Raw genomic sequence first — 12,004 nt, 5'->3', positions numbered from 1 at the left:
AAGCTTCTGCTGATCAGTACAACAATACAAACTGATTCCATGCTGAGACAGTTAACCTCTAAAAAAGTGGTTTTATATATACACATAATCTATAAAATCTAATATGTACAAATACAGATAATTTTCATAAAATCTTTATATGCTTTTGATATAAAAAGAAATTGTTTTATATGTAGATAAAATTATGTCTATATATATTGTTATGGATGAATCCCTATAGAAGTAAAAAATTTGAACTCAATACTATGTCAGAGACTCAAAAAAATCCACAAGTGGAAGGATCTTACCTCCTTGTAAACCCATTGCTCACCCCAAAATTTTAGAGGCCTGGAGAACACACTTCCTTCTAAAGGGAAGTTGAGTTCCTGATGTACAAGTCTACTTTTGAGGGCCACAGACTGGGAAGCTTTTAAAAAAAATGTCCTCCTTATTTAAGAAATCTGTGTCAGCCCTCTACGAGCCATCCACCAGCTGCAGCCTAAGTCAGAAATACTACCTAGTGCTTCAGATACAAAGGTTTTCCTTTCTAGGATGGCCCATTTGTATTGATGATATGAGTTCTCCAGTAGCATACCAGCCTATTCCATAATCCTTGCCTTTTGACCTAATGAGGCTATCCGAGTCCTCTGAAGTGAAGTCATCACTACACACCACAATGCTTCAGACACTCTACCTCAGCGGACCAGCCCTCACTAATCACAAAGCAGACACAACTCTTGGAACTTCTGTGCCTTTCAGTATCCTGTAAGTATAGTTCACAGAATTTCTTTTCGAAAACTTGAAGGTGACTCACATATCTTGAAATGAGATAGAGCAGAGTTCACAGTATCTGGCCAGATACTCCTCCAACTACCTATGCTTTCAAGAGACATACTGGGTAACAAATACTTTCAGCTTGACTGAATTCAGTGCCAGAATCAGTTTTTGATTGTTTTTTGCTCAGTCTGACACTGCTCACATCTGAAGAAGGTGGTTTATTATTTGCTCAATTACACTAAAAGGAAAGGCAACTACTAAATGGATAATCTTATAAAAATATGTATTTTCTATTCTATGGTTAGAAATACTTAAAGAATATATCACACTACCAAATCGAAGGTTGGTTGTTTGGGCAGATACTGAGAGTGGATTATTTTCTACTTCGTTTCTCTGAATGCCGACCCTCTGTGATTTGTTAGTAACCCTACTGTAAATAAACCAACAGCGGGGGTTTTCCGTCAAGTCCTAACTTGTCTTTTCTAGAGCTGAAGCACCTGTAACACAGTTTCTTTCATTTTTTTTTCCTTGCTCTCCAACACTAGCAACAATTAAAGCTTTCTACAATACGCTGGGATATTTAAACTGATGTACATATGAAGCATTCTATCATCCGAAAAAAAAAAGCCTTTAAAACCTAGTACAGAGAACTTGACATTATATCGCTTTGTTATTTGACCCACAACTCGGTTTCCCTGATTTAATATAAACATTACCCCCTTGTTCCCCACAAATCACTAGTAGTAACCTTCTCAGTAGCTTCTGCAGTATTACTGAAATGCAGAAGTCATCACCCAAATTTACAATTAGTATCTTACAAGCATAAAGATACTAATTTCTCCTGTATATCCCCCCCACACCCCCCCCAAAATCTTCATCACAGTGAAATCAATTAAATTAGCAGTCATCACTAGCTTTTCATGCCAGAACCTATAGACCCAAATCACTTCAGCTGGAAAAGATTTCATGTATTCCATTCCTTGGAATTTTCTTCAAAACAACAACAAAAAACCAGTACACAACCCCAGAATGTTTTCTCCACCCCTGAGGGGATATGTAAGTCAGCAAGAAGTCTTGACTAAGGCAGTAAAGGTCTCCAGACCCAAAGCTGAGTACTCACTATGCTGCTTCACTTACCCTGCTTTTAGAAAAACATGTCTTCAAGTAGTAAGTGGTAGTAGCCAGAGAACAGAATATAGACTCATTTAAAAAGTATAGTTTCTCCTCAATTATCATTATTATGAAAAAAGTATACTTTGCTTACTCAAGTGATAGCTGAAATTTGTGAGATTGGCCAGTTTCAGTTCACTGTGTAATTCTTAGTTTTACACTTGTCAAAGACACAAAGCTCAACTACTCAAAACTACTCACTTCATAAAATACTTATTCCCAGTCCAATGTATTTTGGTGCATTAGGTTTTTTTATACTTCACAAATGGTTAGGCTTGTAGTGTCGTATCTTCCCATAAATCATGATTCTTGGACTACACATCAACTACAAGATAACTAAATAAGCCACATAATAAAAAGTGGAAAGCAACTGCTGTTATGATAGATACTTCTATAGTCTATCCTTCAGGATTACTTTGTCCCAGCAACTGAAGCTAAACCAGCAGAAACCCAGCTGCTCATTCTACAGCCCTTCTAGCTGTTTCAGTCATGAATTAAAATCACTATCTTCTGAATGAAGTCCTAATTACAAGGGGCCATTGGCATCGACCTCTCACAACGGGAAACAGTTTTTACAGTTTTCAACTTGGAAAAAAGATTACCCAAAGTGTGGAGTTTGGAGGGGATTTTTGTGGGTTTTTGGCTGGCCTTTTTCTGAAAGTGTAACTTCTATATACACGGACTCTTGTAGCACCCCTCTTTTGTCCCAGGACCATTCTGTGTGCCACGTGAATCATACTGAAGCATGCCCTACAGACTTTCTTTGCTCACAGTGGTGATGGTGGTGGAAACAAAGGAGGCTGGGAGAGCATTGGAGAAGCTGCTTCACCCATTCAGTAGAAACATTATCCTCCATTCAGATCAAATGAAGGAGATGGTGGGGACAATGCTTAGTTTGGGAAAGAAAGGCACGGATCCTACAAAGATCCAAAAACATAAGGAATCTGCTCCCACAATGTGAGAGTTCAAGGGCAGTGGCCATTTCCCCCACCCACTACATAATCAGAGTAGATACACTGACTGAATTAGAAGTTATCAAAAGGTCAGTGGATCATCTTATCTTCACAGGAGAAGAGTCACACAGATCCAAAGCAATATTACAGCATGAACTATATTCGAGTTATAAGAAATGGTGGTTGACTTATGGAAGCTAGATGAGCAGCTGTTTAGGAAGTCTCAGCTGATTTGCATGTCTGTGCTAGCCCTTTTACTGATTCATGACCATTATTTAATTTAACCCTACTTACTCTAGCCTCACCTTACAATCACATGGACAGAGATTTCTCATTGCTGAAGTCCTTACACTTCAGCTCCAGGGCCTCCAACAAAAGGACGACAGAGACCTGTTGAATTCTATGGTTCTTTGTAGAAAACCAACATAATAAAGCATCCAGAAAAAAAGCCTTAAATCCTATTCATTAAGTTTCCAGGCCTCAAAGTTTCTTCTTGGTTTTAAATACTTCATAAGATTTTTTTCAACTGCTTCTGTTAGTTTTAAAACTAGTTTTCTTCTGCCACTGTGCACAGGAGGTCTGGATGAAATTGGCATGATTACAATACAAACAGTATTATTTCCACTTGCCATTAAATTCACTAATTCCTTGGCAACAGCGTGAACACTGGGAATTGTCTGCCCCTTCTTCATCATAACTGACATTTACTTGAGTAACTTCTTCCCAAACCAGTATTTCTACTTTTTATTTTTCTCCCCTCAAAACCAGCAGCCTGATATTTCTGTTTAACTTATCCTGCCTGCTAATTAATCATTGATTATTGACTTTGGGTTGGGGTTTTTTTTGGTTGGTTTGTTGTTTGTTCGCTGTGGGTTTTTTTTTTTTTCTTCTTAAGACCTGTCAGTTCACTCACTTGTTATCTACTTGATACTTTTTCTTGGCCTGAATGCGTACATCTCATCAACTAGCACTTTTCAAACACCATTACTTTATCAGAACAGTCTGAGAGGATCCATTTTCTATCCTGTCTGATATCCATCTTCCTTTAACTCCTTATTGTAAGAATTTCTACATTAGTGTGTCTGGGATCTATTCATGGTGACAGACCTTTGACATTCTCATCTGTGCAGCTCATCCTTACACTTGTAGCATTGGTAAGAGCTAGCCTGAAAAACAAGGTCTACTTTATCAATACCCATGCTGAGAAATCTAGCTTAGCAAGACAGTGGAGTCAGATTGAATCAAGTATTTAAAAAAGTCATGTACAGTGCTCAAGCTAGTAACAAAAGTTACGTTAGCTCTGCAAGCTACCTTGTCACACACCACATCTTCTGCCTTCAAACACTATTTTGGCCAGTTTAGTGAGCAACTTAAACAGCTTGACAAAATTCTTAGCAATTTTTTGCCCTAGTTTAACAAGGTAAGTTTGAAGAACTGAAGTTTGAGACAAGACAGACACACCTGTTTGACCCAAAGAGCATTTTCATATTTTCACTGTCTTAACCTCTTCTTTTACAGTGCTTTTCCTTACGACAACATGAAACACTAAGCAAAGCAAACTGGGAGTGAGCAAAGTCATTAAAAGTGGTAAGTCTGTGAAGCTTAAGTAGCATAAGAGAGGTTCTAAATATGGTCTTAATTGATCAGTGTACTGTGGCAAAATACAGGACATTTTATCCTGTAATTCCTCCATTTGTTTTCAGTGACTCTGCCTTACAGCGTACAAGAATCTACTACACAATTAAGTATGCCCACTACACACAGGAAGGAAACTAATTATTTACCAAACAGGAACAGACTGGGACTAGAAAAAAGGCAATGCTGCCTGGACTGGAAATAGTTTCAGCACTAAGGACATGAACTTCTCTCCTCACTTAAGGGAGAGTTTTTTAGAACAGTGGGAGAATGCATTCAGAATAAAACTGATCTTAAGTTACATCAGATTTTAAATTTTGATTGGAGCTATTCCATGCCTGAAGACTCTACTAAACTTGGAACTGCTGAGCTCAGGCCAGTAAAGCTCAAAAGTTATTCAGTTACATGCATATTCTGAAAACCATTACTTTCCCAGTATTTTCACTGTTTAAGGCTAGATGTCAGTGTAGCAAAAAGTTTTCAGAAGGACAGAAAATGTGCTGCTGAGGCCACAGGAAATAGGCAAGTCCAACAGAAGGTTGGCTATCCAGCTGTATCTGCAAGCCAAGCAGTGCTAACTGGGACGGAAATGCGTTTTGAAAGTAGTAGTTGTGTTTTGCAATTCAGAGGTTGCTACCAAGTCACTGAGAGGCTTACAACTATCAGCAACCATCTACATCAACTATGGAAAAACCTATGATCAGGATCACTGTATGCCTGACAAATACTACTTTACCTGTTCCAGCTACAATTTTTGATAATGTATATCTTACCAAGCAAGTCGCAATCCTACATTTTCAAATGTAGAATAATAAACAGAGGCCATACATTTGCTTTCCAAGTTCCTCCTCAGGTTCTCCATAAACCCCAAAATTTGAAGGGTACAATGGACACAACTAATAATGTGATCTGAAAAAAAATAATCTTAGAAATAGGAACTCACTAGAGATGAGGGAAAGCAGTAGGAACCTCCCAGACTATGTTGATAAAGCACAATAGCTGAAACCTGAAGTCAAAAGACTGCTACGATAGCCACAGACATAGCCACTTGTTGTACAGGCAGAAGACAGATGAAGAAGAGAGCCGTAAGGCTACATGCTTTGTGTATCACATAGAACCTCTTTGGTCAAGTTATTTGTTTCAAATTGGATTAAGTCACTTGCTTTCGTGTGTTTATTTTGCCCCACCTTGTGGTGAAAACCAGTTTATGTACTGTGCTACAGCCATCTGATTCATCTCAGTGTTCTACTACTGTGGAAAGCAGAGATCAAAGACTAAGAAGATCCAAAAAAGCACATTGTTTAAAAAAAATATAGTCATTGAGGACCACCTCAGCTGTAGAAAATATCACTTGACTACTTGCAATGGATACAGGAGTAACTTACTCTAAGAAGGTATAATACTATAAAGAGAGGGCAAGTCAATAGGTTTTCAAAGTTTCAGAATAGTCATTTTACCTCATACTGCATTATCACCCAAGTCTACCTGTGCTTCAGTACTAGTCCTTTACGACAGGCAAGAGTGAACCCTCAACAAGACAAAATTAGTTTATGTGAAAAACTGAGATCATAAGGTTCACATTATGACTATCCACAACCAGTCAAGGGCTTAAATAGTCTCTTTCTTCCCAGATCTACCAGTAGTAGTCTAGGCAGTTTTGCTTTACATTTATGCTGTGCAAAGAACAGTTTACATCACCAGCCCCAAGCAGCTACATTAACTCATCATATTAGCAACATATTTATGAGGGAATTCAGCCAAGGTGGTAGCTAAAGCTGTTTGGCAGCTTCTCAGCACACACAGAGGTCCCTAGTATCAGCATTGCCAGGCCCAAGTTCTAAAGAACTGTTCAAATGTTTAGATTAGTACAATGCCTAAACAGGAACTTCTTATTTATTTTTAATATCAGGACAATTGAAGAGCAAATTCTAAAGAAGCAAGACGCAAAAGAAGTCTCCTCAATGACGTTAGTAAGAATACCAAAACACCTGTTACAAAAGACTGGCAAATACATTTTTTTGTATTGTTGTTGGGTTAAAAGGTAAAATAAAACATATTCGTAAGTTTGCAGAATTTCACTAACAAGTTTGTGGTATTAATTTCACCGCCTTTCACGAAGGAATTGACTTACCTAGTACTGTTACAGTTGTTGATGACTGTGTATTTCCAAGTGGGAATGTAACTGCCTTGCAAATATATTCTCCTGCATCAGAAAAGCTTACATTTTTTAAGATGATTGTTGCATCAGTAAGTGAGTAGTTTTTAAATGACACTCTTCCTTGGTATTCTCCTTGAACAGATATTCCATATTCGGGATGATGAACTGCAATAGTCTGTGAACTTTTACCATGTATCTTCTCCCAAGAAACTTGTGTTATTGTTTCATTTACATCAATTATGCATTTCAGTGCAACCTTCTTCCCCCAAACTGCTGTCACATGTGGATCAACAATTGGTCCAGCTAAGGCACCTAAAAACAAAGCAATTGTTAGTTGGTACATAAGAAGGTTATACCTCTAAGTCTTCACATTAAGCCTTCTTCAGTAATGAGCTTGCCTTTTTCAAAGGGAATTCCTACTTTCTTCTGAATAACTGTATTCTAGCTGATTCACAGCAGCATGGAAACACTACAAAAACATACTTCAAGTAGAAATATTAAAGCTAGGTGTTGATCTACCATTCTTCAGAGAATACTACCACCAATACACACCTTTCTATAAAAATGACCTGATAGTTGTGTAAATAGTTAAATTCCCGAAAGATTGATATACTAGATATGACCATTGCATGTATTCACATTTACTGAAAAAACAGTAATCAGACATGGCACTTTAGCAGTCTGATTACTGATCCAGAGCATCAGGTAAAAATTTAAGTTAAATTACTGCATTTATTTCTACTTTTGAAAGCAACAATTAAAAAAAAAACCCAACAAAAAACCCAAACCCCCACAAATTACTCCATCTTAACAGTGACAGTCAACCTAAGAATTCAATTTTATCTTCAGTATCCTAGTTTCCAATAAAGATATGTACCATAATACATATGCAATCTTTCTGCTACACTGTAGTGTGGCGTCTTCACACTGGATCTTCCCTCCGTATTAATACAGTAAATGTGCAAGAGTAGCTATAGTCAAGTGTTTGCTGAAGATTCAATGTATTTCCATTTAAAACCCAAAATAGTTCCCACAGTAGCATTTTGAGCTCAGCATTTTACACCACCTCCTTCCAAGAGATGAAATCCACCAGGACAAAGCAGTTCATTAAACCACAGGTTCGCAATTTCTTTTGCCAAACAGATGCTCCAGCTACTTCAATCCTTCCTTCTCTTGGAGTAAACTAACATGATGAAAAAGAATCAGTCTTAATCCATACTGTATTTCTTTTTATTGTGCTTAAGTTTTAACAGAGACATTTCAACTGCTCTGATTTTGTCTTCAGTTATCAAATCAGTACTCAACCCGTTACCGAGAAAGTTTACCCATGGAACAAGATTCAAGTCTAAATTTTAGTAGCCCCATTTTCACAAGCACGAAGAGGTCATTCAACCTGAGACATTAACTGCCTTTTCAGTCAACAAATTCCCACAAAAGAGAAACCATGTGTTCAGGAAAAAAATTCTCTATATGCCTTTATGTACGAGTTCATTGCTTCCCATTTCCCACCAATTGATTTTTCAGTGTTCGAACCATAACTAAGTCAATGAAGTCACCTAAACAAGCGATTTAAAGATTCAGCTATGGATTTCTTCAGGATAAAACTACTGACTAGTGCCAATAGTACAAAAACATTAAGTTGCACAAATAAATCACACTAAGCCAGAACTTTATACCAAGATTGTTCATGTGCCAGTCACTAAGAGGGGCTGGTGAGGGGGAAAAAAAAAAAGCCAGAAAATGCAACAAACTGAGTAAGTTTCATACAGGGAATATCTACCATGACTAATCCACAAGTCATGAAAGGCATGCCTAGTCTCCTCATGCCTCTTGAACTAATACACACTGTTGAGACAGACATTGAAAAGAGGCCAACTATTTGAACACTAACTGAAATGCACAGAATTCTGCTCAAATTTTGTCTCCACTTGCCACTGCTATATTTAAGCATAAGGTGGAACATTTCTTAAAAAAAATATTCAACTATTGCTTTCTACCTTACATATAAATAAGGCTCACAAGTTACACTTCTGCAACGTATTTCAGAATGTACAGAATATACATATTCTGTAATGTCATTTAAGAAAACCAGTTTTGTTCAGAAATCAGCGATTTGCAGTATTTAAATCTACTGCATCTCAACCTGTACTGAACCTTAACATAATGACCAGCTGTATGTAACTCCAACAAACTTAGTACAGAAAAGCCCTACAAGTAAACTTACACAAAAGCTGCTTGGATTTCTGGGAAGGTAACGAACTGCCTTAGAAAGTCATTCTAGTTAGTGAAAAACACAAGCTGTTTTGTTTCAATTTTTTATTTTGGACAACTCTACTTCCAGTAATTAGAGGCTTTAGCTACATAAAGATGACCAGACTACATTTAAAAAGTCAGTCAAGACTCAAGTAACAGTTATCCCTTTTCTGAAGATGTGAGAAAACATTTTTTCCACCAAGGAATACTTCTAACAGCTCATTTGTGCCATGAGAACATAGTGTTCTCACATGAATTGCATGAATATTTTCAGAGTCTAACTTTTTTATTGCTGCTACTTTCAAGATTTACAGACTGAACTGAGCAGGCCTCATATATATTTATACATGTACATACACTTGCAGCAATAGAACATTACTTGCAGCTATAGAACATTACTCAGTTACATCTTGTTCATTCGCCTTCTCCAAGAAATGAAATAGAACCAACAGATCATTACACCAAATTTTACATGTTTATCTCATCTTCTGACATGTTCAAAGACAAAAAAAAACACTAATCTATGCTAATCATTTAACTTGAGCTATAGTTTATATAACAGTATATATACTCCAAAGTGTTTAAAAATTTAAAAGTAGTTTAAAGCTCAAGTGAGAACAACCACATCTTTAATTTGCAATAGTGTCTCTGGTTTTAGTCTTCAGCCAGTTGTTATTTAACTAACTTCTCTTGGTTGCTGAGCAATCAAGCTAACAGTTCAAACTAGTGAGCTAATTGCTGTGCCACTCCAAGATAGGTATTTCCTTTGACATAGAGACTTCCACTTGAGAACCAGTATTTTGCTCAAAGATTGTACTTGAATAATGAATAGCAGCTACATGTCTACTACAAAATAAAGCTTTAGAGGTGTACAATGCACAAGATTCTAAAGAGCAAGACACTTCAAGGCCACATTATTCATCTCCTTAACTGATCCAAGGTACTGATGCATAAGACACATTTACTGTTGTAATAAAGTCTAGCTCTCCTCTTGAAATCTAACACTGAAACGTGACCGCCTTCGCTCACACTTTTACAACATTGAAGGCCTTGACTATCATAATTCTTGACATCCCTTAAGGAAACAAGTTGTATTCACTTACTAATCAAGATCTTACTCTAGCTTCAAGACAAAAGCAGCATCATGAAGTCTTCTTACATTTCTCCTTAGATTTGACATGTTTTGTGGATCTTTTTTCCCTTTTTGCTCACTTGGAAGACAGTAAAAAGAGCTTGTGTCTTCCCTCTCATTTCCTAATCATGTGTGCTGACAGGTCATATGTTCCAGCATGTCTTTGAAACATGGAATGAGGTTCTCACATAAGCCGCTTAATTAAAGTCACTGTCAGATGACTTTTACTGGTGGGTTACAATAATTACTTGAGTATTGTATTGTGATAGGGCACCCAATCCCATTCATTTCAAAGCTTTAAAACCTAACTGAACTTCATCATTCAACCTGTACAAATGTTTTAGAACTTGTCTGTACCAGTCAGCCAGACTTCCTCCTTTAACGAAACCGTTCATACCACTGTTCAGATTGCATAGGCAACAGACAGTGGATTTACCTTGTTTTGATCAGCAAGAGATTGTCCAGTACTGTTTCATATGCAGCCTGCTATTAATTGCTATCTCCAGTACCTTCAGATGTTTCAATTTTAGCTAAGTCCCTATGTACTGATTTTTTGATCACACAGCGATCCAATCCATGCCGGTAATACTTCACAGCCAAGTCTACCACAAAACCACCTTCTGTCTAAAGCTAACAGAAGTTAAGCAGGTGGATGCTCCTCCTAGATGACCTACTTGACACACCTATTTTCCAATCTATTTGCAAACATGCTCTAAGACTCTCCACCTATTTCACCAATAATACTGTTAGTTGCATGCATACACTAACAGTCCACATCTCAGTGTCTCAAACTGCAAGAGTTCCTCTCTATTCCTAATTTTAACAACTGAGAGGACTGGTAACAAAGCAGTCATTTACTATTCATGGCTCCACACTTACATATTAATACCATGAGACTGTTCTACCTCAATAATTTTAAAATAATTTCAAAGCTGATTATCTCATTTGAGAGTGCAGGGAGAGAAAGCATAAGCTTCTTGTTCTAACATTTTTGGTAAAACACCTTCCAGAGGAACATGTTTTTGGCCCTCTGAGTTCTGACACACCCTGCTCCCTCCCCAAAATGAGCTGCAGTATCTCTTCATTTTCCCACCCTTCCTCACATCGCCACACAGACCAGATCTCAAGGCCCAGTATTGCAAATGTATCTCAGTCCAAACTGTACAACCTATTGTTTTATTTCAAATAAACACCTAATTTCCTTTTTTTCAAACAAGATTTTCATCAGCTTTATGTTGCGTTCACTAGCCCTCCAGTTTTAGACCACTGCAAGAATCTTATTCAAAACAGCAAGGCACTGACCATTCTCACTTAACCTGTCAAAGAGCAGTTTGGAGAATAAACAAAACAAAAAAATCCCTAAAACTCACTTCCAGCATTAAAAGCCACAGTACTAGGAACTATCAAATATTGACCATGGTAACAGAAGCTGTTCACTAGTAATTCTTAACCAAGCCTCACTCAGTAACTGAAAAAAAAAAGATACTGAGGAACTATGGGTTCCTGAACATATAATGGCCTTTGGCATACAAAAAAGTACTCATGCTATGAAATGAGAGAGTACTCTCTACACTTCCAGGCTTAATATTTGTTTTAATCAACAGCAGATTTAGAGACTCGTCTATATGGACCAGCCATGCATGAGCCTATTTATAAAAGCAATCCATTTTGCTACCTGCTCTAGAACCATGCCCCGCTTAACAGCACACCACTGGCAAGAGAGAGAAACCACACTGACACTTGTAGCCACTTATGTTGCACTAGCTGTCAACCGTTTCCACAAGACAATAAAGCCAAACTGCAAAAGAGCAGAAAAAGTGAAGTTTTTCCCTATATCAGCAAGTTATTCAGCTCATGGATATATCTGGCCTTAGCACACACTAACACTGGGAACTAAGAAGAGTTCCAATCAAGAGCAGAGCAGAACAACAGGAACATCCCATTTTG

General features: G+C 37.5%; 1 protein-coding gene across 3 annotated transcripts in view; it reads right to left on the bottom strand.

Annotated features, from left to right (window-relative positions):
- NECTIN3 (nectin cell adhesion molecule 3) overlaps nucleotides 1-12,004 on the bottom strand; it is a 71,225-nt gene that overhangs the window by 34,986 nt on the left and 24,235 nt on the right. For all 3 annotated transcript variants that reach the window (XR_012621546.1, XM_074811908.1, XM_074811902.1), the window contains exon 2: nucleotides 6,646-6,984. Coding sequence is in view for 2 of the 3 variants with exons in the window: in XM_074811908.1 (XP_074668009.1) it covers nucleotides 6,646-6,984 (339 nt within the window). In the remaining variant the exon portion in view is untranslated. The remainder of the gene's footprint in view (nucleotides 1-6,645; nucleotides 6,985-12,004) is intronic.

The sequence above is a fragment of the Strix aluco genome, chromosome 2 (assembly GCF_031877795.1).
Source record: "Strix aluco isolate bStrAlu1 chromosome 2, bStrAlu1.hap1, whole genome shotgun sequence".
Lineage (NCBI taxonomy): Eukaryota > Metazoa > Chordata > Aves > Strigiformes > Strigidae > Strix > Strix aluco.
This window is presented reverse-complemented; position numbering and strand designations above follow the sequence as displayed.